Source organism: Tasmannia lanceolata, unplaced genomic scaffold, assembly GCF_043159265.1.
Source record: "Tasmannia lanceolata isolate RefF3 unplaced genomic scaffold, GAP_Taslan_0.1 ptg000003l, whole genome shotgun sequence".
Lineage (NCBI taxonomy): Eukaryota > Viridiplantae > Streptophyta > Magnoliopsida > Canellales > Winteraceae > Tasmannia > Tasmannia lanceolata.
The window spans coordinates 48,838,627-48,864,904 of NW_027518680.1; the positions used below are offsets into that span (position 1 = coordinate 48,838,627).

At 39.9% G+C, this 26,278-nt stretch overlaps 2 protein-coding genes across 2 annotated transcripts in view; one reads left to right on the forward strand and one right to left on the reverse strand.

The window, feature by feature from the left end:
• LOC143855477 (protein ENHANCED DOWNY MILDEW 2-like) overlaps positions 1–14,778 on the reverse strand; it is a 50,191-nt gene extending 35,413 nt beyond the window's left edge. The window contains exons 1-4 of the mRNA XM_077365593.1: positions 14,666–14,778; positions 14,020–14,062; positions 9,634–10,097; positions 9,350–9,446 (exon numbers count right to left, since the gene is read on the reverse strand). Of these exons, the coding sequence (XP_077221708.1) occupies positions 9,350–9,446; positions 9,634–10,040 (504 nt within the window). The 5' untranslated portion in view covers positions 10,041–10,097; positions 14,020–14,062; positions 14,666–14,778. The remainder of the gene's footprint in view (positions 1–9,349; positions 9,447–9,633; positions 10,098–14,019; positions 14,063–14,665) is intronic.
• A 2,188-nt stretch (positions 14,779–16,966) lies between these two features.
• LOC143869850 (uncharacterized) lies at positions 16,967–17,536 on the forward strand. Its single transcript, XM_077376410.1, has one exon. It carries the CDS (start codon positions 16,967–16,969, stop codon positions 17,534–17,536), a length of 570 nt encoding a protein of 189 aa, XP_077232525.1.
• The last annotated feature ends 8,742 nt before the right edge of the window (positions 17,537–26,278 follow it).

Below are 26,278 nucleotides of genomic sequence, written 5' to 3' on the forward strand. Positions count from 1 at the left end.
TTCGGCAGAACTCCGATACCCATGACACAGCAGAAGAGATTTCCGTAGAAAATAGTTCTGGAAATCTCTCTCTCTCTCTCTCTCTCTCTCTCTCTCTCTCTCTCTCTCTCTCTCTCAAGGGTTTTCTAAAACAAAGGGGAAAGGGGTGTGAATACTAAAGAGGAAGGGGTGCTAAATCTAAAAGGGGTGTACTAACCAAAGGGGTGGTATTTATTCTAAAGGGGTGTACAGACGAAAAGAGGGGTGTATTGGTGTACAAACCAAGCAAAAGTAAATGGAGTGAAGAAGGGATGAGAAATGAGGGAGGGGGAGGGGGGCTCCTCCTTTAATAGATTTTTCAGACAAAATCGCAAGGGGGAGACCCCTGCGATTTTGGAGCCCCCAAGGAAACCTCCCTAGGACTCTAAAATCGCAGGGACTCTCCCCTGCAATTTTGGGTGCGGGTCCCACTTCCCGATTTGGCTCCAGGTTAGTGTATACTTGGTTTCGGGGTTCCGAAATGTGGTTTCAGACTTTCAGGCTTCCGGAAGTGGATTTTTGGGTGTAGGAGAGCTGGTGTACCTCAAAACAGTTGTTTCGGTGACCCAAACTGATCTCCAGTTGCCAGAAAATGGTCCTGAGCTGTGAAAAAAGTAACTTTTGATAGTTACTTTATGGTTTTTGGTGACCGAAATGCAGTAATTTGCTCTGGTTTGCTGGTAAATGGTTTCTGGTTTCCAATGAAATGTCTTTTGGTAGCCAAATGTGATCTTTCGTTCCTAAGGAGTATTTCTTGGTAACCGAGGGTGGTTTTCGATTCCTAGAAAGTGGTTTCGGGTGACCAAAAGTGGTTTCCGAGTCCTGGAAATGGGTTCCGGGTCCTTGGAAGTTCGAACCGGGTTCCCGGGTTCCCGGATTTAGGCTTGAGTTTGCGGGTGGCTTGACAAGTGGTCTTTGGCTCTAGCAAGGTTGTTCCTGGTAGCCAAAGTAGTTTTTGGTTCCCAAAAGGTGGTTTCTGGGGACCGAAAGGTGGTTCCGGTTCCCAGAAATGGCTTCCGGTAGAACTTTTGCTGAGTTTTGGTGTTTGGATCTTTAGGATGTTGTGTTTGATGTAAACGCGGGTGCCGAGCTATCGGGCTTTCCTTGGGACCTTTGTTTGAATATTTGAGGGCTCTTTCTAAAGGTTTTGGTAAACTCAGAGGGTTCTGGATGCAAGCTTGGTTGCAAGATGTCCTGAGTATTAGGTGTGTCCTATGATTTGGCCGACACTTTGAATTTATTGCTGACACCCGTTTCCACACGTGTCGACACTCCTTTAGACACTCTTAAGTGTATTGCTAGAAGTGTCAGTAACTTTCTATGTATGTACGTGTATGAGTGTGCCATTATTTCTAGATTTTTACGGGTTTCAATGTCAGATACCTCGTATGCGTGTTGAAACTCGGCACACGAATCTATGTCCATACATCATGATTCTACGTATTTTCTATTTTAGCCGTGTCCCCGTTTCTAAATTTTAGGAGTTTGCCATGTCTGACACTCTGTGTCCGTGTCGACACGCGACACTCGTGTCCGTGTCCACAAATCATAGGGTGTGTCAAAGTTGTTTGGGTAACTTTATGTCTTGGAAAAACCTAGAGAAATATTGAGAGATATCGAGAGAAAGACCAGCTTCAGGACTCATCATAGGATCCGTCGTCACAGCAACCTATCATTAGTCCGGTCTTTGACAAAATGGGGTGTCTACAAGTACTCACCCATTTTTTGAAATAATATTGAAGATTATAAGTATTGCTCTTAATTGAACACACAAAGAGGCTTCAAATTTCTCGGAATACTCCTTCAGTACCTCATCTCCTAGTTGGATCTGTTTAGATTATTTTCCGGTATTTCTTTCTTATTGATCCTTAGTCATTTTGTTTCTTGCATCTTCACAAAGAAAACTTTGGATTGACCTTCGGATTGACCAACCTACCTAAATTTGGATTGACCTTCAGAAGGTGAAAAAGATGCATTCAAAAAAGAGATTTTTATAGCTGATCGACGTCTTATCGGTAGAAAGATTCTTTTTTTTATTATTATTATTCTGATTTTAAGAAGATTATAGTTATGGTAGTTTTTTAACATTAGCTTATAGAGTGATTCTAACTGCATATTCCTTAGGCGTGCACTCTGGATATAAGAATTTTTAGTCAAGTTTCACATTATCTTTCTTCCATTTTATGGCTGCCTGAAGAACATGGAACCATCTGCATGCCCGTTTCACATACAATAAACGAGCTTTTCGATCACTTGTTGTTGTGACTCTTTTCTTTCTATGTCGATTGGTTTTTGGGGTTTGTCTTTTCCTTTTTCTCTCTCTCATTGTGTTTTTTTTCGATCCTTTCACTCTGTTTCTGTGTTTTTTTATAGGTATGTAATGGGATTGTTTTCATTGACAAGGAAGAGGATTTTAATTCCATTTGGCATTACATGTTTCTATCATTTATTTACCTGTCTGCTCTGATTGTCTTCCAGAAATTGCTTACCACTTTTTTCATTTAGAGGTCCAATCCCAGCTTACCGACCAAAAAAAAGGTCTCATAAAAGTCCTCTTTCTTTCATTTCATTTTAAAAAAAAATCATCAAATAAAAGATAGAGCATATTGTTTAATTTTTGCTTTGCTGAAGATCAGGGTGATTAGAATGATTCCGGTGCTCACAAACTACATTTTTGTTTTGATGAAAAGTTTTAGTTTGTCCTTCATATCAACATATGAGGTCTGTTACTCTGTTCCATTGTTCCAAAGCTCAATCAATAAAAAAAAATTGTTCATTTAGTGATGCATTTAATTTTTTTAATCGGCACGTGAGAAGCTTGTTTATTCCAACACAATTTCATCTTCATGTCAGTTGCTTTTCACACCATCTATTCTATGACCACTATCGCTTTGGGGCAAGCAAAGGCTGGCTCCAATAAATCATTCACATGAGATATAGATTCTGGCCAACATTCGCCATGTTGCAATGTTTCTCTAGGCAACAGGTCCAGTAGTGAGCAAGGAGATGGTGAGGACAGACTGTATCTTTGCTCTTCTTTTGTTGTTAATAGTACTTTTGTTTATGTGCTTCCTTTTCCTTTTTGATGGATGTTCTATGGTATTTATAGTTTCTCAGTGATGTGTTTGATTTGATGTTGCCAATTATTTATAACCAAGTTTAGTGTTTTTCTTGGGTCTTTAATATTTTTTAAAAGAAGTACGCTTTTGAAGGCTTGATCTACATGAGAATTGTTGAAGGTTAATTCAGTCATTTTTAAAATTTTAGTTGGAATTTCTAAAGTTTGCCTTTGATTTGGGCGGGTGTTCTAATGTTAATGAGAGTTTGGAATGTGATGTTTTTTTTTTTAGCAGAAATGTGCAGTTACTTTAGAGGAGAAATTTATCTTTCAAAAAAAAAAGAAAAAAACTTTAGAGGAAATCCACCTAGATTGTTAGAGTCAAAGAAATTATCATTTTTGGGATGTAATGAAGCCATTCATGTCTCAGTTACTCTTAAGGAATCACGTACAGCGACTTTCAAATTCAGCATCATATCATTTCATGAATCAGTGTTGTAGGCATGTTGTGTAACTTGTGTACTGTTGCTTCACAACTCCTTTTTCTTTGTTGCTTTTTTATGCTCCCAATAAGACTGCCATGAACATATGATTGTTCATATAACAGATGATTTAGGGGACACCATGATGACTTGGGGTTTTTGTCATTGTTGGAGGATTTTTTATTGTCAGGAAATGCAGGGACATGCGAGTCATCTGTTTTGGACTCAAACTCAATTCATGCATCAATCTGCTTCTCAAGATGGAAATTCCAGTAAAGTTTATAGATTTGTTCCTCTCTATGACACACGAAACCTGTCTACTTCAGATTCCATATTACATTGTAAGGGCCCTCGAAGAAGAGAATATTTGATAGCAAATGTTGTACAGGGGACCAACAAGAAGGATGAAATGCCCAGAGAAGAGAACATTTGTATCATCTTTTTAAATTTTCTTTTTCTTTCATTTTTTACAATTGTTTATTTGACATGAGGTTGAATTTGGATTTTCCGGACAAACTATTACTTAGCTTCCAAAGCTTTGGTGCAGGAATTTGTATTCCCTTACACTGAGTAAAACTTGAGGCAGAGACTTCCTCTTACACTGAGTAAAACTTGTGGCAGAGACTTCCTCTTACTATTTGTAATTTTGATTTTTACTATTATGAAGAGTCTACTTTGTGACTTTATATATACTACTTTGGGACTCTTTTTACATGATGTTGCAGTGTGATGATTATCTTTGTAATATTATAAGTTGGGTGTCGCGCATTTTCTTTCAAAATTCAAACAACAACAATATGTAGTTGCTATCTTGCTTACAATGGAGGAAGCTTTAGGCTGTGACTTTATCTTGCTATTTCTAAGTCGGCATGCAAGTCGGCTATCTAAATTCCTTCCTCTTCTTGATATGCACTCCTTTTTTACTTTACATGGTTCTTGAATAATTTTTAATCAACCCTCCTATTGCATTTTCTCTCGGGCATTTGAATTCTTTTGCATAACTTTTTGTGTTTCTGTTATTTTTAGTGCGTTATGATTTATCTCTTTTTGTGTTATCAACACATATAATGGACTTTTGGATCTCCAGCCCATGCATTGCACGGGATGTCCCACAGACTACAAGTGTTATATCATTCTTTGTTTTTCTTTGTTTTTCGTTACAGTGCAACGCACAGGTCTACACCTAGTATGGTTGAGATTTGAATGTTTCAATTGCTTTTACGGTTGCGATTGCTTTTAGGGTTACTTAGGTATGAAGGGATTGGTGTTGTAAAAGAACCATCATTATTGCAGTTAATAAAAACGAGGAAAGTATCTCCCCCAAACTAGTCGTGCAACCAGCAAGCATGCAATTATTGTGCTGATCTCAATCTCATCCTCACTTCGTCTATTTCTCTCCCCTAATCCCTTAGATCAGATATGATTCTATCTGATCATCTACTTTTGTTGCATCAAGTTGGCATCAGAGACAGAGTAGATTTGAGATTCATGACAGCAACAAGGCATCGACGAAATCAAAAGCCAAACTAGGCCCAACAAGGTGAGATGTTAGAGTTGCAAAGAATGATTGAGCAGCTAATGCGGGAGGTGTGGACTTCGCAGTGTAGAGATTGAGCCAAAGCCTGAATGAAGGGCATTGCGGCCCTTTGGACCTTTCCGGAAGATGGATTCGAAGAAGATGGTGATAGTATGGAAGATGAGTATTTGTTCCATAGTCCCACGGTTTGTGACCAGCCTGGATAGATGAATTAGAAGATTGCTTGTTGAGAGCACTTGAACTATATGCTTGAAGAATTAAGATTGATGATAGCAATCAAAACCCCTGAAGGTGTACCAGAGAAGACACAGAGGACCCACCCCCACACCCCCACAGCTTAAATATTGATGTGGCATGGGGATGGAGGAGGGCCCACATGGGAGATTCCCCAGCCAAAAGCTCTCAAATTTATTTCATGATTCCGTAATTCAACCATATTTTGGTGGAGGTTTGCATAACCAAACGAATAAAGAATATCTCTATATTAGTTCTACAACAGCTTGGTATCAGAGCAACAAGAATGTTATTCGATATTAATTTTACGAGAACTTGTTTTTCTTCCCTACGAGTTCTATATCAACAACAACCAACCCCCATTACGAATGGCCTATTTCCTAAAATTGACTATCGTCCCATTGCCTTGCCACTTCTCGGCTCTGCATGGAAGGCAAGCTAAGATAGAGAAGAGGGTTGCCAAGATAGATGTACTCTATAGGCATGCTATAAGTAGCTAACAGTGGCAGTCAATCGAGCTAGAACTTGTCTCTAAAAAGGGGGAGCAAACAGACATGTAACTTTCTATTCTATTCGGTGGCGTGGTGAAGAGGCATGGGGGAAACGGCAGCACTCCCGCACCACATGTTCTCCGATTGAAGCGAGACTTTTTCTCCACTTCAAGAATTCCAGTAGACATGTTACTGGTTCAGCAAATGGAAACAGAAAAGGTGTTCAAGGTATTGGAAAAAGACGTTCAAGAACAAGAATGAAGGATCACCGCTGCACTTTTAACACGGGAAGCGGGTCATGGACTCATGGCATGAGCAAAAGAAAGAAAAAGTACAACGAGAGGTTCACCCTGTGAAATGAGTTCAAAGGAATTAGTTAACATACATTTCTTTAGCACTGATTATCATCCGCCAAATCCACTAACTTCGTCTAAAAACTCATCAATTGCGTCTGCAAATCTCCATGGATAAAACTACTTGTCTTGCATCCATCAAATTATGGTTTGTTGGTCTCCTCCCTACATGATTAATAACTCAATCTATCTCTGACCAAAACCTGATTACCCATCTAGGCACAATACCGCAGCCTCGTTCAAATCCTTACAACCAATACGACCCAAATAGGCCAATGTTGATTGCAATCGAAGAAACACTAATTAATAGTGCTGCCAATTTTGGACAAACCCAAATTCTCAATGCCAGACCCATCATAATTGAATTTCAAGGAACTTACAAGGGAGGGTCTCATCCCTTGACACACAATCAAACATCTTGTTGCCACTGCCCATTATAGGATACAACTAAAGCACGATTTGTGCATGCGACTACGAATTGTGCATATGACTAACTAGCTTAGACTTCCCTTCAAACCATGGTTTAAAAACTCCCCCGCATCATCGTGGACTCCCCTGAGTCGACTCCCTTTTGCCTTAGCCTCGTTCCACGTTTTGCCTTGGCCGTGTTCCACGTTTTGCAGTACAAATTCAATAAAAACTCCTTTGACTGTCTCGAGTGATGACCGCGCCAACCGAGTACTCAGCGTCAAACGAGTACTCAGCCGCGTTGTACCGAGTTGACTAGGATTTTCAGCGGCCGCGTTTTGACCCGCATCTGCGTTTTCAAACAATGTTCAAACACCCTACTTTCGACATCATCCAAAGTATAGGCAGAAAGCATCTATAAAGTTCCGCAGGAAAAATATAAGCCATTCACTTATATAAAAGAGGGGAAATAAGTGGTGGAGCAAACAAACCACCTGAAGGATTCTCTAATTCAAAAGAAGGTTCCCCAAACACCACCATGTATGTCCCTACGATATTTTTTTTCTTTCAAACCGACTCATTCTGCTATAGCAACAAGTCCTGCAGACCACTTCTGAGAAGTACCAATTAACAAAATAAAAAACAACCTAGAGGATTTATCAACTAAATCTACGTAGTAAAAGATCACCTTTAGGTCCCATCTTCTCAACATCTCCTAGTTTAGACCCCAAGGTTTTAAATTTCAGTTTCGGTACCCATTTCGGACCCCACCGAAATCTGAAATTTCGGGCCGAAATTTGGTATTCTGTCTCAAAATTTCGGACCGAAATTACCGAAATTTCTGAAATTTCGGATTTCGGCCGAAATCTAAAACCATGTTAGACCCTAGCATTCGATAGGACATCAATCATTTCAAATCTTCTCCTCATAGCAATATGCTATCTCCGAAACATTAACCGGACACTGAGAGACATCATATAGCCATTCAGAGAAATGAATTAGAGTCGCCCTTCCCCATCCATAACAAATCTAATGATAAAAATGCAAATTCTAGAAAATTTAGATTATTTGATGCTTTAACAACTACAATCCATAAAATATAGATTATTTCATGTTTTAACAACTACAATCCACCAGGGCATCTCTAATAGTGTAGCGATCTTAGGATTCATGTGTAATACTTTTAACAAACGTTGAGCTTCTAGGAAACATAAACTCTAGCTCCTCCTCGGATTTTAGCTTTTCTCTAGACTCTCTCTCTCACTTGGGAATCAATACATGCGATCGGTTAAAAAGGTGCAGATTTCCCCTAGCAAGCTGGTGCGTTTTGTGCAAAAAGTCCAAGGAAACTATTAACCACCTGTTCCTCCATTGCTCTTTCACTTTCCAGGTTTGGATGGGAATCATCAGATCTTTCGGAATGTCCTGGGTGCTATGATCAAACCCTAAATTGGTCTGGAGCATTCTTCAGATGCCATGGGGCATCCCTCTGGAGATCGATCTCCTACGCTATCGCATGGCATGTATGGCGTGAACGCAACAATCAGATTTTCTGTGACATTGAACGTGGCAGAGCTCACGTCCTTCTGGACGTAAAATTATCATTAATTAAATGGCACCTTGCTTCAGGAAAATTGCCGTATTCTGTGGGCGATATTCTTCGTAAATGGACCGCAGTAATCACAGATAAGAAAGTAAAAATGCTTATTCAACCGAGGTGGTCACAACCACCTGAAGGGTGGTTTAAACTAAATTTTGATGGGAGCTCACTTGGTAACCTGGGGAAAGCAGGCATAGGCAGACTCATGCGTGACCATCTAGGTGCTGTGATTATGTCTTACTCCGGCCCGGCAGGGGAGTGCGACGCGAACGAGGCCGAAGTCAAGGCGCTCCTCCAAGGTCTGAGATGGTACTCAAGACACAACTTTGACCCTCTCATTGCTGAAGGCGACTCTGCTAACACTATTGCTTGGGCACTTAACAATAGCATTGGGCCGTGGAGACTAGCCAACAAAATTGACGAAATCCGGGATCTGGTCATCATGCTTCGACCGTTGATTTCCCACAAATGACGGTCTGCCAACGACCGGGCGGATATCCTAGCAAAGGAGGGTGTTGACCGTGACACTCTCTGCATTGCAAAGAGTTCCCCTGTAGAGGGTTTTTCATTTATCTTTCCTTGCATGTAACGATATATTCATTCCGGGACGTCTTGTCCCCTTGTATCGTCTATTTTTTTCCATACAATAAAATTGTTAATTATCAAAAAAAAAACATAAATTCTAAAGGTGGTAGATGTAAAAGCTCTATACTAAATTTTTGTTGTGCGAGTATAATTTGATGAGGACCTACTTTTTATTTTTATTAAGTGGAATAATCATAGGTCTACACAGCACAAAGTCCACTCATGCTTTAACCAGATTACTCACATCTTGAAGCAAGTGGTTCTTGCAAAGAACCAAACTCTATGTCTAAGAAATATGCTAGTTTTAAGGTCCAACTTGATTTATATATTTGGTGATAAATTAATGCTTTGTGCGGGAGGGAGTTAAAAATGTTCATGAGTGTATATTGTTCACTTGTTTAAATATTATATCTAGTACATAAAGAGAGACAGAGAGAGGAGGAGAGGAAGAATTGGTCATAATAAATATATCCAAGAGTGCGATTATTTTACACCAAGCAGCGAATTACGGCACCGTAAAAAGGTAACAAGAATGTGTGTCGCATTTCCAATCTCTTTTTTAAGGAAATAAAGCTAAACAAACCTTGGATTTTGCTAAATTTTCATCTCTCTTCACCATTCCAGTAATTAAAGGCACGTGATCCAACAGATCATTCTCAGAAGGCCTTATTTCAAATAAGCTGCAAGTTAGACATAAGTTAATAAGATTGGTACTTATCACTCACCCAAAATATAAGAAAAATAAATAATATCAGCAGCAACAACAACAATAATAATAATCCATTTCAAAAAAAATATTAACCTATTTCAAAAAACAACAATAATAATAACAATTGATAATGATGATGACGATAAAGAATCACAAACCTGAAAACTTTCCGCAAGTGGTCCCAAAGGGATTTTTCTGATGCTTCAGGACTATTCAAAGCAAAGTGAAGGCATTGAACAGTAATTGAGATTGTCCTAATTATATCCTCATAACTCTTCCTCGGCTTCTGAAGCTTTATCCAAGTGTTCTCCTTGCAAAGCACTGAGACCTCCGGCTGCTCGTTTGATAGTTCCAACTTCCACGCAGTGACTTGTTTATAGATTTTCAGACCAGTATCAGCAGTCCCGTGCAAGAATGCCTGCTTTTTCATGGCATCGGTGCCCTCATCCCCATCCAATTGAATAGGCAAAACAGAAAATGTGATGGGTTCATCCTTATCATCTACAAAATGGTAATTAGTGATCGATTGGGGTATGGCATCTCCCTCATCATCGGAGGACGCCATGATCTTTCCAAACCCAGGTGAAGCAAAAAAAACACCCAATCTCTGGCCTACTTTTACCTAGAAAGAAGATTAGAAAGAAAGTATTATAGAAAATAAGGTGATTATACAATGACCAAACAAAATCAAAACCAAACGAATGTATAGACTTAAAAAAATATGCAGTTCTAAGCATTCAGAAAGAAGTACAGACATTTAGCTTTATATTGGCAGTTATAAAACTTCATAGTGGGATATTGAGAGGCAGTTCTAAGATTTGATTGGGTATTGTGTCACGGGCTATAAGGTAGTAGAAGCATTATTGTAATATAATTGAATATATAAACTCAAAACCCCAACACAAGGATTTTTTCAGCTTAAAACCGCAACGGTTCGTTTTTATGACATGATAGACATTTCTTAGTGAGTTGAGTTGAGATAGACATTTCTTAGTGAAATCAAACTCAAAACCGCGACACAAGGTTTTTATGACTTGATATAAAAAGTAGTAGAATTGGTATCGTTTTTTTACTCGATTGTACAAAACACTTGTCGGTCTTTATCAAAGGAACAAAGGCATCTCCTCTACTACTACTACTTATAGGACTACAGCTCTTTAGAGTAGTCGGGCCTTACTCCATTCGCTACGCTCATGGCGGCCCGGAAAGAAACGGATAGGTTTTCCTACTCCGGACGGCGTGCTATCGTATCGGTTTAGTCGTTGCGTCTCGCTTCACTACCTTGGGCTTAGGGCTTTTTGATTGGACTACTCCGGCCGGTGCCCCCTCGTTTAGTTGTTCGAGCAATAAAAAAATCATTTCTCGGGACATGAGAAAAAAAAAGATCCATACAATCAAACCTGTAGAACTTCCATTCAATGATATTAGAAATTTGGAAATCACTAAGATTAGTAATACCAATGAAAATAGTACAACTTAAGTATCGAACAATCTTCTCATCAAGTAGAAAATAATTAAATAAAATATGTGGTTCTAACTCAAAACCGCAAAACCGCAACACAAGGTTTTTATGAGTTGATATAAAAAATAGTAGAATTGGTCTCTTTTTTTTACTTATTGTACAAAACACTTGTGGGTCTTTATCAAAGGAACAAAGGCATCTCCTCTACTACTACTACTACTTAAAGGACTACAGCTCTTTAGGGTAGTCGGGCCTTACAACATTCGCTACGCTCATGGTGGCCCGGAAAGAAAGGGATAGGTTTTCCTACTCCGGACGGCTCACTATCGTATCGGTTTAGTCGTTACGTTCGGTCCCTCGTCCGATGGACGTCGCTTCACTGCTTCGGGCCTTTTTTGTTGGACTACTCCGGCCAGCGCCCCGTCGTTTAGTCGTTCTAGCAGTTAAAAATTATTTCCCAGGACATGAGAACAAAAACGATCCATACAATTAAACCTATAGAATTTCTATTCACTGATATTAGAAATTTGGAAATTACTAAGATTAGTAATACCATTTAAAATAGTACAACTTAATTATCCAACAATCTTCTCATCAAGTAGAAAATAATTAAATAAAATATGTGGTTCGAATACATTGGATAAAAATGAATTCACGTCAAAATCACTAACAAAATCTATTAAAAGGAGAAAAAAAGTTACAACACAAAGCAGAACATCATTTCTACTCAACGTCATTAGAAATCTTGAAATCTACCTTATCCTAGCCATGAGACAACTAACAATCAAAGGTGTGTAAATGTATGGATCACCAAAAAAAATTAAAATTATATACCAAAACTCCATAATCTTTGAAATCCAACAAAAGATCTGTTCATCAATATAAAAAAAAATTCATAAATTGTTACTCCTATAATAACATCAATAGTACTCACAACCAAAAAATGAGTTTGTAACAAAATCATCTTCGAACATATTTTCCATAGAAAAAAAAAAAGCAAGAACACGAGAAAAAAATCACCCATTTCCAAAATTTGCCAATGGACAAGATAACCTTCGAAAAAAAAGATGAAATTTATAACAATAAAAACTGAGATGATCAAATTAACATATATTGTACCAAATAATAGATGCAAAAATGCAAACCCTTAAAACGCCATGCATGCTGAAGAAACCCCCAAAAAAGATTAATGAAAACGGAACGAATAAATAACTTTCGACAAAGAAATTGATTGAGCCTTTACCTCAATCGTCAAGAAAGATTGAGCTAGCTTACCGAGCAAAAAGAGAAAAGAAGTTTAGTGGGGGAAACAACATAGGATTTAGGATTCTGATTTTGTGTATGATGTATTTTGCTTGGGAAACCTTGTCCCCATGCTTCTGTTGTTCCTTTCTCTTGGGTTTTAGTAAATTGTTATCTTTAAAAAAAATCCTAGATTGAATGAATCTATTTTGGTAGAGAAAAAAGGGCACACCTCCGTTCACTAGTCGGTAAAGGAAAGGGTAGGGAAGTAATCTGACATGGCAAAATGGGGGGAAAAAGGAAAAAACACCTGTCAGATGAGCATTTCGTTGCAAAGAAAGATGACGGGAAACTAACAAAAAATACAAAAAGATGAGTTTGGTTGCACAGAAACCTGTCAAATAAGAGATACTCAACTCAACTAGGCCTTTGTCCCAAACTAGTTGGGGTCGGCTAATGAATCCTTTAGAAAAATTTCATGAAGAAGGTGAAAGGATCTAGCCGGCTCTAATTGATTAAGTCTAATCCAGACACTAGTTGGGTTCATCTACATGGATCATTTTCTTCTATTCTATCCTATCTAAGGTCATGTTCTCTATTATGTTCCTAGCCATCAAGTCTTTCCTCATTGTTTCTACCCAAGTTGTTTTTGGTCTGCCCCTACCTCTTTTTACTCTTGATAGAAGAATCGGACCTTACCTTTCTCTGCAATTCCAGAGCTAAAAAACAGATGAACCAGTTAGCATGCTTTCGGCCTTCCAAGCGAGAACTATCGGACATAACGCGCTACAAGCTGAAGCTCATCAACTTGGCACGAGTCACTTCTTCTCACTGGACCATCCAAAGGCCTGTGTTGGATATCCTCAAACCATCTTAAGTGGTGCTCTCTCTTCTTCTCCTCAATTGGTGCCACCCCCACCTTTTTACGGATGGCTTTATTTTTAATTCGATCTAACGTTGTGTCGCCGCACATCCATCTAAGCATTCGCATCTCCGCTACACTCATCTTACGCACATGCTGCTTCTTGGTGGCCCAACTTTCTGAGCCGTACAGCATGGCTGGCCTCACAGTTGTCTTATAAAACTTACCCTTCAACTTGGTAGGTATTTTACGGTTGCACAGAACTCTTAAAGCATGCTTCCACTTCAACCAACTGCTCTTATTCTGTGGTTAACATCATCTTCAATCTCTCATTCCTTATGTAGGATTGAACGAAGATAACGAAAAATATCCCTCTTAGGTACCTCCTGTCCAGTCATACTTACTACATCCTCGCCCCGCCTCCTTACATTACTAAAGTTGCAATCCATATACTCTGTCTTAGTCCTGCTCAGTCTAAAACCTTTGGATTTCAAAGTAGTTCTGCATAATTCTAACTTAGCATTAACTCCTGCTTTGGTTTCTTCAATTAATACTATGTCATCTGCAAATAACATTCACCACGGCACATCGTCCTAAATGCCCTCGGTAAGTTCATCCATAACTAGAGTAAAAAGATAAGGGCCTAGAGCTGATCCTAGGTGCAGTCCTGTTGTAATTGGAAAGTCACTAGAGCAAATCAACCAGAAAAATTGAATAAGAATAAAATAAGAGGATACAAGAATGCAGAAAATGGAATAACAAGTCTTACCACAATCTATAAACATATCCACAAACACGAATAGAAGCACATCCACAAACATGAGCAAAATACTAGGAAAAGAAAAAAGAGTTCCATCTTCAATTTCAAAAAAAGTATTGTAATCCAAGCTTGTAAAAAAACGTCAGATAAACAACTTCTCAAGCTTATTAATATAAAAATCCCCAAATTGAAGACAAGAAAAATGCAACAAGAAAAACCTGATAATGTGTAGTCGTTTACCCTCTTCGGCTACAGAACAACCTGCAAAACACAAACAAAGATAAATGGATCAGAATATGTTATAAGAAAAACCGCTCTTTAATCGAAACAAATTTTCCCTAATCCATGATAATCAAAATGAATCAAAAACCCTAAAAAAGGTCTCCCCAGCAAACTAAATAAGAAAGGAGAAGGTGATTTGGCCCATTATCGAAACATAGAAGTTCCTAGCCAATTTAGAGCCATATAAATGCATATTTCTATGGGTCATTGCATGTGCTAATTAGTAATCAAGCTGATTAGTAATCAAAAAATGGAAATGGGTTCCACATAGCTTTCTAAAACCCTAATCTGCAAAAAAGAAACCCCATCAAAGCATAAAATCGAAAACCTAATATCTATAATCTATAAAATTCAAAACCCTAAAACTAACGAAAAATGAAACCCTAAAAATCACGCCTATAAGAGCAAACCCAAATAAAGATAAGGAGATGATGAATAGAACCCAAATAAAGATAAGGAGATGATGAATAGAACTAAAGTAGTAAAAGAGAAAAAACACATAAAACCCTAATCTGAAATAAAACCCTAAAATCTGAGATGAAACCCTATACACTGAACCCTAATCAGCAAAAAAATTCCTACCTGAGATAAAACCAGGTGAGGTTTTCCGCTTGGGAGAGGGAGTCGCGCTTGTTTTGGTCCGAAACAAAAGGCTAGAAAGTTCAGGAAAACTTAATTCCACATTATTTATTTATACTACGCACTCTTCGCATGATAGTGAGTAGGAAAGAGGCATGGTCGGTTAGACCTCGCAAACGGGTGACCCGGTCCGCTTGACCCGGAAAATTTTACGGGTCATGAGTCTTGGACTGCACCCGGCCCGTACGGGCCGGGTCGACCCACAGGTCACCCGCTTTTTTGACATATTCTCAGTTATTTTTTTCTTGTTTTTATGCCCACACAGCCACACTGTAATAGGATGATCCAAACCGTTCATGTGATGGGCAATAACATAAATAGGTTCAGCCCAAAAAATCATCTCCAGATAATCCTAGCCCTCCGATCTATGTACGAATCGCATATTATTATTTATGGAAATGATTTTGGGGCAAAACTTATTTAAGCTGTGTTCTATCACATGGACGTTTTAGATCAAAAGCTCTATAGATCGGCAACTGATTCTTGTTTTTTCTCAATAATTTATTTTTTGTGTACCCAGTTCTTGTTGGAGCAAAATAAGAAAACACAAGCAACGCCATTATAATTAAACTCAATATATAGACGTACTTTCCATTGTTTTGATGAACCCAAATTCAACAATGACAGTGAATTAGAGGAAATTGAGAAGAAGGGTTACCTTGATCAAGAAGGTTGTTTGGGGGCAAGATCTGGAAATATGATCTGTAAGAATTCCCTATTCGAGGGAAAGATCTGGAGATGGATAGAGAGAGGGGGTGAGGAAAGAAAAGAACACGAAGAAAATAACAGAGAAGAAGAACAAAAAAACAGAGAAACCTAATCAGAGGAACTCCTAATGTGTTAGCACTTAGCACAGGTGAAAGGAGAGCAAAAAAAAAATTAAAGAAGCCCCAAATAAAAAAAACAAAACCCTAATCAGATTTCAAAAAACTAAAATAAAAAGAAACTGCCCCTCAAAAAGGCAATGTACTCTAAGGCGGTGACTTTCTACCTGTAGAAAGTTCATTGATTAGTAACTTGCTCGTTAAGGGAAATATGATATCTATTAAAAATATATATAAACTTATCTCCCTGGGAAGTCAACCAATTAGGAAAGACTCTTAAAACAGCAGAATTCTAATCATTGATGACTCATTTCTCTATAAAAAGGGACCCTTACTTCATAATGGAACTACGTTAGACTTGATCCTCAATAAAGGGGTACGTAGGCAGCTTTGGAAGACCAGGTTCAGTCAAATCATCTCCCACCTCTTCTTCATTGATAATGCTTTTGAGTCACATCTCATTCCCTTCAATTCACCTGTTATTCCGATTTCTAGCTTAAATATTGAAGTATCATAATTCTAGTACTACCAACATCTTTCTGTGAGTACAAGTTGCTTACAGGAATAATTCTATCACTACTAGATCGTATAGAGCGGATTTCGGCATCATCAGATTGGCGCCGTCTGTGGGACCACCATGACGAATTCGAGATAAAAAACTTCGAAATCCGTCGCAGCTAACCCATAGGGCAAAGGAGTAATGACCAGGAGTCAAGCACAGTCTACAATCCCCGAGAATCAAGTTCCGGAGGAAACGCCTAATAACGACGATACTACTCCAGTCACTATGACCATGTTCAACCAACTTGCATCGCAAGTGGGAACGTTTCGGTCGCTCTTCAAGAAATATTGAGACGTTTACCACCCCCCACCGATAGTTCAAAACGTCAATATTCCTCCACTAATCGCGGAAGTGCAGAATCCGCATTTAGAGGAAGAACAAGAAGAATCACCTGAGGGCAGAAACCCTCGCAGTCGAAGGCCAGTAAATCACCGACCTTTTGCTTCGATTACTAGTCCCAGGCCGAATCATGGAAACGGGGAGGCGAACAACCGACGAGCACCGGAATCGACTTTTAGGACAATTCCAACCAAGAACAACAACGTCCCTCAAGGAGCTAATAGCGCGAGAAACCTAAATCAAGGGCAAGATAACCCGCATCAAAATTTTAGAAACGGAGTTAATACCCCTGATTCAGGACTTCTTGCCGAACTTCAACGACAAGTCCGAGAGATGCAACGTCATGTCAAGAAACCTTATGAGCCAGATCTCCTAATTGAATGGGAGAATGAAATACAATCACCATTTGTCGAAACCATAGCACAGGCCCAATTAATACCAAATTTCTATTTACCGAGGCTTGAACTCTACGATGGTACATCAGATCCATAGGAATACCTGCAAGCCTATCGGAGGGTGATGGAATTCAAAGGCGCTAACGACACAGTTATGTGTCGCTCTTTTTTGTCATACTTAAAAAGGGGAGCAAATAGTTGGTACGGCCGCCTTAAACCTAACTCTATATCCTCTTTTCGAGAGCTAGGTAGGGAATTTGTAACCTACTTCGCCAATAGTCGGCTACAGAAAAAACATGCTGACGCGCTCCTCGCTCTCCGTCAAGGAAAGGAGGAAACCTTACGATCTTTTATAGGTCGGTTTAGGGCTGAATTATCACAGATCAAAGACGCCAACCATGAGATGGTTAGAGCAGCGATGAAATCGGCTGTCCACGACAGGGATCTCAAGGTAGCCCTGAATATCAACCCTCCCCGAGATCTCCAAGAACTGATGGCGGTAGCAGACACATATGTCAACAATGAAGAGTCCTTCGCAATGGAGAGAAAATTAGAGCCGCGAAAGCCCCGGAAAAGAGCAAGGAGGAGGCTCAGTCGAATAATGGTCAACCTTCTCGATCCGATACTCGACAGTCACAATTTGGCAACCGAGCTCCCTCGCAACAGTTCGAAAGATACAACTACACTCCTTTAAATACATCTGTGGCAGATGCCCTTTATGAAATCTGAGGAAAGGAAGATCTCCAATGGCCACCGAAGATGAAAACTACTGGTCGAAAGCGTAATACTAGCAAATATTGCCATTTTCACGGCGACCATGGTCATACAACAGATGATTGTTATAATCTGAAAAATGAAATCGAAAGGTTGGTGGGGCTCGGGCGTGTCGATAAATACTTGTTGAAACCGAAGAATAATGGACCTTCCCATAAATCTGAGGCTCCAAAGACGCCCAATCCTTCTAATCCAACCCAATCGACCGTCAGGAGTGACCAAACCAGACAGATTTCCGAAGTTAGACAACTCCCGGACATAAGGACCGACGCTTCATTCAGGATTGCGGGGAATATCGATGTAATCATTGGAGGACTGGCCTCAGGAGGACTAATAATTTTCGGGCAAAAGGCTTATGCCGCCCAAATCCATGCGGTAGAGGCTCCAGCAAAGAAGTTACGATCGGATTCGACCAATATTGAGGAACAGATAGTCTTTTATGAAAAAGACTATGACGACGTCCACCTCCCTCATGACGATGCGATCATTGTCCGCCTTATTATCGCTAATTTCAATGTAAGTAAGGTAATGATAGACACCGGTAGCTCTATCAATATTTTACATTACAATGCTTTTAAAGAGATGCACTTAGGATTGGACAGACTCACACCAGTACAATGGTCGATATACGGATTCTCCGGTGGATCGATTCGTATTGAGAGAAGGATAGACCTCCCTGTTACGTTCGGTACAGAACCCCGCCAGAAAACCATCATCCAAACTTTCCTGGTTGTTAAAGTCCCCTCCACCTATAATGCCATCATAGGGCGTCCGGCTGTAAACAAGCTTGAAGCGGTCGACCGAGGAACTTTCTCTCACCCCTTCCAATGTGGGACTATTACGTTCTCGTTGGCACATCGTACTAGAGGAGGTACGACTCTGATACCATATTTGTAACGCCCAGACGCGACCGTGTAGATATTGTTCAATTCTAGGCCGCAGCCCTCCCCGGTTTTTTTTTCCCCAAGAAAACGCGTCTGCACAGGTAATGTAGGTCTACAACATATAACCCAGGAACTTTCTCTCACCCCTTCCGATGTGGGACTATTACAAGTTGGAGAAGCGAAAGGAGATCAGGAAAGAGGCAGGAACTGTTATGCTGATTATACTAAAGTAGTGAAAAAGCCGAAAGAATCCCTTCAAATAGCCAGTACCGATCCACGATCGGATAATTACCAGACACGCGGAGAACCAATAGAAGAGCTGACCCAGATACTGTTGTTTGGGGAAGACGATGAAAGAACGGTCCAGATCAGCTCACTCCTCATCGGTAAGATCCGAACTAACCTGGTCAATTTTTTTGAAAGCTAATGCAGATGTTTTTGCATGATCTGCTTTAGATATGCCAGGTATCTCGACGGACGTTGCCGTCCATTGGCTCAGTGTCGACCCCTCTCATAGACCCGTTAAACAAAAAAAACAGAATTTCGCTCCTGAGCACCAGAAAGCTATAAAAGAGGAGGTCGATAAACTCCTACAAGCTGGGTTCATCCGGAAAATACATTATCCAGACTGGCTTGCCAATGTAGTACTGGTAAAAAAGGCGAGCGGGAAGTGGCAGATATGCGTGGATTTTACTGACTTAAACAAAGTCTATCCAAATGACCACTACCCCCTCCCTCGGATCGATATGCTGATAGATGCTACATCTGGCTACGAGATGCTCAGCTTTATGGATGCTTTCTCTGGATATAACCAGATATGTATGTACTCCCCCGATATCCCCAAAACATTCTTTGTCACAGAACAAGGACTATTTTGTTATAAGGTCATGCCTTTCGGCCTTAAGAATGAGAGAGCCACGTATCAGCGGTTAGTGAATAAAATATTTGCCCCACGAATCGGTCGAAACATGGAAGTATATGTTGACGATATGCTTCTTAAAAGATTGAAAACCACGAACCATGTTATCGATCTTCAGGAAGCTTTCGCGGTATTACGAAAATATCAGATGAAGCTCAACCCTTCAAAGTGCGCCTTTGGGGTAACTTCTGGGAAGTTCCTGGGATTCATGGTCAGTCAACGAGACATAGAGGCTAATCCTGAGAAAATTCAAGCCATCCTCGATATGACACTACCAAAAACCACGAACGAAGTACAACGACTCGTGGGAAGGATAGCGGCTTTGAGACGATTCATGTCCAAATCCACCGAGAAATGCCTTCCTTTCTTCAAGATACTGAGAAACATGAAAAATTTTCAATGGACGAACGAATGCTAGGAAGCATTCGACAAACTCAAACATTACCTCCAGTCTCCTCCGGTGTTGATGAAACCACTACCGAATGAAGAGTTATACTTCTATCTAGCGGTAGGCTCTCTAGCTGTTAGCGTTGTACTTGTCAGGCAAGAGCAAAGGACGGAGCACCTCATATATTATGTCAGTCGAGTGCTACATGACGCCGAAACAAGGTATCAGAACATTGAAAAGTTTGCATTTGCGGTAGTCGTTGCCGCCAAAAAATTATGTCCATACTTTGAAGCCCACACCGTAGTTGTTCTTACCGACCAACCATTGCGCAAAATCCTTCAAAAACCCGACACTTCGGGACGATTAATCAATTGGGCGGTAGAACTTGGCGAATTTGACATACAAGTGCAACCTCACCCCGCAATTAAGTCGCAAGTACTTGCCGACTTTGTGGTAGAATGCACGGCTCTGATCAAAGACTTGGGGGGGGGGGGGCAGGAGGAGATAAAAGATGAAGAAGAAAAATAATATCCATGGATGTTGTTTGTCGATGGATCAGCCAATGCAAGCGGAAGAGGAGCAGGATTAGTCTTGGCCGGACCCGATAAATTAGTGGAATATGCTCTGAAACTCGACTTCGATGCTTCCAACAACGAGGCCGGGTATGAGGCACTCCTAGCCGGACTGGCATTAGCCCTTGAATTGGAAGCTGACCGACTAAAAGCCCATAGTGATTCACAACTCATTGTTGGACATATTAATGGACCCTAGGAGGCAAAAGATCGAAGGTGCTTAAATACTTAGAAAAGGTGAGAGGGAAAATCTCCCTTTTCAAAGAATTTGAGATTGTACAAATTTCTAGAACCCTTAATGCAAGAGTCGATGCCCTTTCCAAAATGGCCTCCTCGGAAACCACTAACTGGGGAAACGTGTATACTGAGGTTCTCTCCCATCATAGAGAGAGAAGAAGTTACTCATATTGATCACAAACCCAGCTGGATGGACCCCATAATACAGTATCTCAAAGATGGTACCTTGCCAGAAGACCGAAAGGAAGCAAGGAGAATTACTGTCAAATCTGCCCTTTACATCCTGAAAGGTGAAGTGCTCTATAAACGATCATTTTCTTAGCCACTATTAAAGTGTCTCCGACCCACAGACGCCATCGAGCAATGGCTGAGGTACATGAAGGCATATGTGGAGATCACTTGGGGGGCAAGGTGCTGGCTCATACGATCCTTCGCCGATGATTCTTTTGACTGACCATACTGGAAGATGCCCAGAACTGTGTCAAGAAGTGCGAACAGTGCCAAAAGTTTTCATCGGTACCTCGCCAGCCAGCAGCCCAATACTCCTCTATCTCTAGCCCAATCCCCTTTACGATGTGGGGAATGGATCTATTTGGTCCCTTTCCACCATCAGTTGGCGGACATACGATGCTATATGTCGCGATAGACTATTTCTCCAAATGGGTAGAGGCCAAAGCAGTAAAAAAGGCCATCTCTAATGCAGCAGAAACCTTTTTCTACCACCTCATCATATGCAGATATGGAATACCAATGGTGTTGGTCACCGACAATGGATCACAGTTCGCTAGTGAACAATTCAGGAATTTTTGCGAAAGACTCATGATCGAAAAAAGATTTTCTTCGGTCGGACATCCACAAGAAAATGGACAAGTTGAGGTAACCGACCGAATTCTCCTTTAGAGCTTTAAAAAGAGAGTTGAAGACGCCAAAAATACTTGGGCATCAGAGTTACCGAATGTCCTATGGGCCTACCGAAATACTCCACACACCACAACGGGTGAATCCCCATTCAACCTAGCATTCGGTGTCGAAGCAATTATTCCAATTGAGATAGCCATCCCTTCTCCGAGGGTCGAGTGCTATAATGAACATATGAATGACGAACTCTTGAGGAGCAGTTTGAACCTTGTAGAGGAGACCAGGGAAAAAGCGGATCAAAGTCGTCGCATACCAGCAGAGGGTCGCTCGGTATTATAACCATCGGATAAAAGAAAGAGCTCCTAAAGAAGGAGAATTGGTACTCCGTTAAGCAAAGGTTTCAGACCAAAGGAATGCCGAAAAACTTGCCCCCTCATGGGAGGGGCCTTACAGAGTTATAAGGATCTTACGCCCAGGAGCCTACCAATTGAAAAATCTAGATGGGGCACCGATCCCCAGGACATGGTATATGCAAAACCTAAGGAAATTCTATCAGTAAGTTTTTCTTTAATTACTTTTTGTTATTTTCTTTTTCTTTTTTCAAATGCAGGAATAAGTAGAAACAGTTCTTCTGAAATGAGGTAATAAGGAATTTAGCTTAATGAAATAAAGTTTAAATTTATTTCAAAAGTGTTCCTATTATGTTTCTATGTGTTAAATATGTTTCTATACATGCTTGAAAATATTAAACAATTTCAGTACCCACCTATTGTATAGGCAAACTGAATAAACAAGGTAAAATGCTTTTCAAACCTTTAAAAACGGGTAGAGACAAAGCCCTTACATACCTATGTTTAGGGGTGCGCATTAATCGGTTTAAACCGAATAAACCGACCGACCCGAATTTATCGGTCAATTCGGTTCGGTTTCAGGGTGTGTCGGTTCGGTTTCGGTTTATACCAATAAGAATTACGGTTTTCGGTTTCGGTTTCGGTTTCGAAAGGAAACAAATTCGGTAGAACCGAAAACCGAAATTTCAATTTGAAGCTTATAAATTTCGGTTTTCGGTATCGGTTTCCGGTTTCGGTTCTAGAGACCGAAATTAAAAATGGCTTTATACTTATCCACGCCCCCTTTTTTCTCACTTTGGACATCCCCCATTGGGCATTGGGCATTGGACGATCATTCATAGTGTAAATAACTAAATAAGTAAATTGCAAAACCAAAGGTCCAAAACAGCAAAAGACTTTTACTCTTTTAGGCAAAAGCTAGGGTTTTTCAAAACCCACATTCCTCTAAGGCTCTAATCCTCTTCTCTCTACGTCTCTACTGCCGCCTCATGCCCTCATCTCCTCATCTCCTCATCTCCTCATCCTTTTCCCTTTAAGAAGAAATATTGAAAGGAAGAAGAAGCTTTGATTTTTCTTCATTTAAGAAGAATTGAAGAAATACCCAAAGCTTTTATTTTATTTTATTTTCCTTTCCTTCTCTTCTCATTCCCTCTCTCTTTTCCACAGGAACGCCCAGATTTGAGCGGAGAGAAGTGCGGGAATATGAGAACACCATCAAACCCTCTTCTTCAACGTCTCTCTACAGCTCTACTCGTCTCTCTCGAAGCTCACAGAGGTACGCATCTCTCTCTCTCTCTCTAGCATTATCCTTCTTTTCTCTTTCTCTCTGTCTCTCTCTTCTTTTTTTCGGTTTCGGTTTTGGATTTGTGATTTTCTATTTCTCTACCCGAAATCACCACATCATTGTGTTTTGTATTTGTGATTTCCCCCCATCAAAGGATTGGAAAAAGATTCTAAACAGAGTACGATTCAAGGTATCTCTTTATTCTTTTCTTTTCTTTTTAGATTTTATTATCAATTAATTTCATTTTGCTAAATATTTTTTTGAGTATTTGTGTTTTGTATGTTATACCCAGTTACCCACTACCCAGATGAAGAAGTGAAGGATTTAGGGGTACAAGCGGCATTATCTATTTATCTCTTCTGAAATTCTACAAAAGTGGGTTCCATTTTTTATTTTCTTTTATAACCTAAAATACTGAAAATCACAATAAAATTAGAGGGCAGATGTTGGGGACGGGTTGGGGTGAGTTTGCTAAAATACTGAAAGTGGGTTCCATTTTTTATTTTTTTGGTTAGAGTTTGCTGCCTGTAGCCTGTAGGAATGTTGATGTCACGTTGTCTTCATTACTACAAATTTATTTTTACCCATAGCATTTTATTCTCTAGTTATACAAATATGCAGTTTTGAAAGTTCAGATTTGAATGATTTAGTGTCATATAACTATATAAGGGTGCAACTAGGGTCGATTTTTCCGATTTTGGGTTGAGCTTTTGCCATAAAATCGGGTCGGGTTTGGGTTGATCCCAATTCATTTTTTAGCAAAAGCTCAACCCGATCCAACCCAAGTTGCACCCGTAGTGTCGTATACACTCTACATGCCACATATACCAAAATTCTTTTGTTGCCGTCTTTGTTATATTTACTTGCATTGTACAATTCAAGTTTTATGTGTTGGGATTTATGGTATTTAGTGTGGCCTTGCAAGACCATTCCATTGCCAGTTTGCCACTGATTTAATTTCCTCCTGTTGCACTCTAATGCACATCATGTGATTGATGGAATTTTGGAAACTCCTCTTAGCCGCTTAAGACCAGTAGTTCCAAGGGTGGTCCCTAGTACGGCAACTATGAGGAGTGAGAATTAATTAGGTTTCTAACAAGTTTTAATCTTTTGAAAACTCAAACCTAAATTGGAAATTAAGAGATCAAAATGAAATTCAAGCACACAAGTTAAATCTAGAAGTGCAATGCAAAGTAAAGAGCTAGAGTTCAAGAGAGAGTGCACCCGAGATTTAAAGTGGTTCGGTCCTCAAAACGCGAGGCCTACTCCACTCCACCAACAAAGACCCGTTGATGGCTTCACTAAGAGATCTTCTTAACTTCGGCGAAGATCGGTGCCGATTACAAATTCCGATCACCTTTAACCTTGGTGGCAATCCTCACCACGGAGAGTGGGCTACGCTTCTCCAAACACTCGCTCGAATACAATTTCTTGAATACGATAGAAAGAACAAAAATCCCTCACAAGGGTTTACAAATTTGCAGAAGATGTACAAATATAGCCTATAGATCCGAATCCTAATCTTAGATGATGAGAGGCATAAACAAGTTTGATTCACTCTAAGGATGTTCAAGTAGGTTTTTAGAGTGTTAGGATTGATAGTTTGGAAGTTTAGAATGCCCATATATATAGGAAAACCAAAATATGACCGTTCAATGGCATTGTGGTAATTCCAGCAAAATTCCCAACGGCTCAAAATATGACCGTTACAGTGTTCTCGGAGTTCCGAGAAAAAATCTCGGAGTTCCGGGAATACAAACAGAAGATGAAAAAAAGTCTACTGGACCATTTCTCGGAGTTCCGAGAATTTCTCTCGGAGTTCCGAGAAGCCTATGAAGAGCAGATTTTCACTTCATGTTTTTGGGCTTCCAACTTAACACCAAGATGGGATTGCTATGAGGGTTCCAAGGTGTTGGAACTCCACAAATACAATCACTTATATTTTTAGGGTGTGTGTTTATTTACTTAATTATGCATTTCAAATCTAAAACTAAGATTGGATCTTAATACAATCTAATATAACTTGATCTTCAATGGATTCTTCAAGTCTTCATTTGTCTTGGATTTTGATGTCTTTGGCCTTCATGAAGTGGTCCAATGAGTGCTTCTTGGCCTCAATCCAAGCAATGTTGTCTTAGCACCAATGTGATCTACAACTTAGACAATCAAACACATTAGTGATCATAAATCACCTGTGTATTGGAATCATCAAAATAAGATGGGAATGCCAAGGTGGAAACCATTGGGCTTACATGTTGGGGACGGGTTGGGGTGAGTTTGCTAAAATACTGAAAGTGGGTTCCATTTTTTATTTTTTTGGTTAGAGTTTGCTGCCTGTAGCCTGTAGGAATGTTGATGTCACGTTGTCTTCATTACTACAAATTTATTTTTACCCATAGCATTTTATTCTCTAGTTATACAAATATGCAGTTTTGAATGTTCAGATTTGAATGATTTAGTGTCATATAACTATATAAGGGTGCAACTAGGGTCGATTTTTCCGACTTTGGGTTGAGCTTTTGCCATAAAATCGGGTCGGGTTTGGGTTGATCCCAATTCATTTTTTAGCAAAAGCTCAACCCGATCCAACCCAAGTTGCACCCGTAGTGTCGTATACACTCTAAATGCCACATATACCAAAATTCTTTTGTTGCCGTCTTTGTTATATTTACTTGCATTGTACAATTCAAGTTTTATGTGTTGGGATTTGTGGTATTTAGTGTGGCCTTGCAAGACCATTCCATTTCCAGTTTGCCACTGATTTAATTTCCTCCTGTTGCACTCTAATGCACATCATGTGATTGATGGAATTTTGGAAACTCCTCTTAGCCGCTTAAGACCAGTAGTTCCATGGTGAGTAGGGTGTCAAGAATGTAAACTGACCAAATTGGTACCGGGACAATACCACAGAAAACATCGGGCATTGGTGATGGGATTGTGGGACCTACCAATGGAATTAAGCTCTGACATATGGTATTTGAGATGTTCCTTTAGTGTCTGTTTGGGTCGGGTCGGGCTGAGCCTTTGCTAAAAACTGAATTGGAATCAACCGAAACCTGACCCGATTTTATTGAAAAGCTCCACCAAAATTCCCAAAAATCGATCACAGTTGAGCTTTTACCTTAAAATGGGTTAGTATGGTTCACTAGTTCAGATTGATATCTATTCA

Bases quoted from the DNA above. Each gene is read 5' to 3' on its own strand.
- LOC143869850 (XM_077376410.1), top strand. From the start codon at position 16,967: ATGGAATTCAAAGGCGCTAACGACACAGTTATGTGTCGCTCTTTTTTG.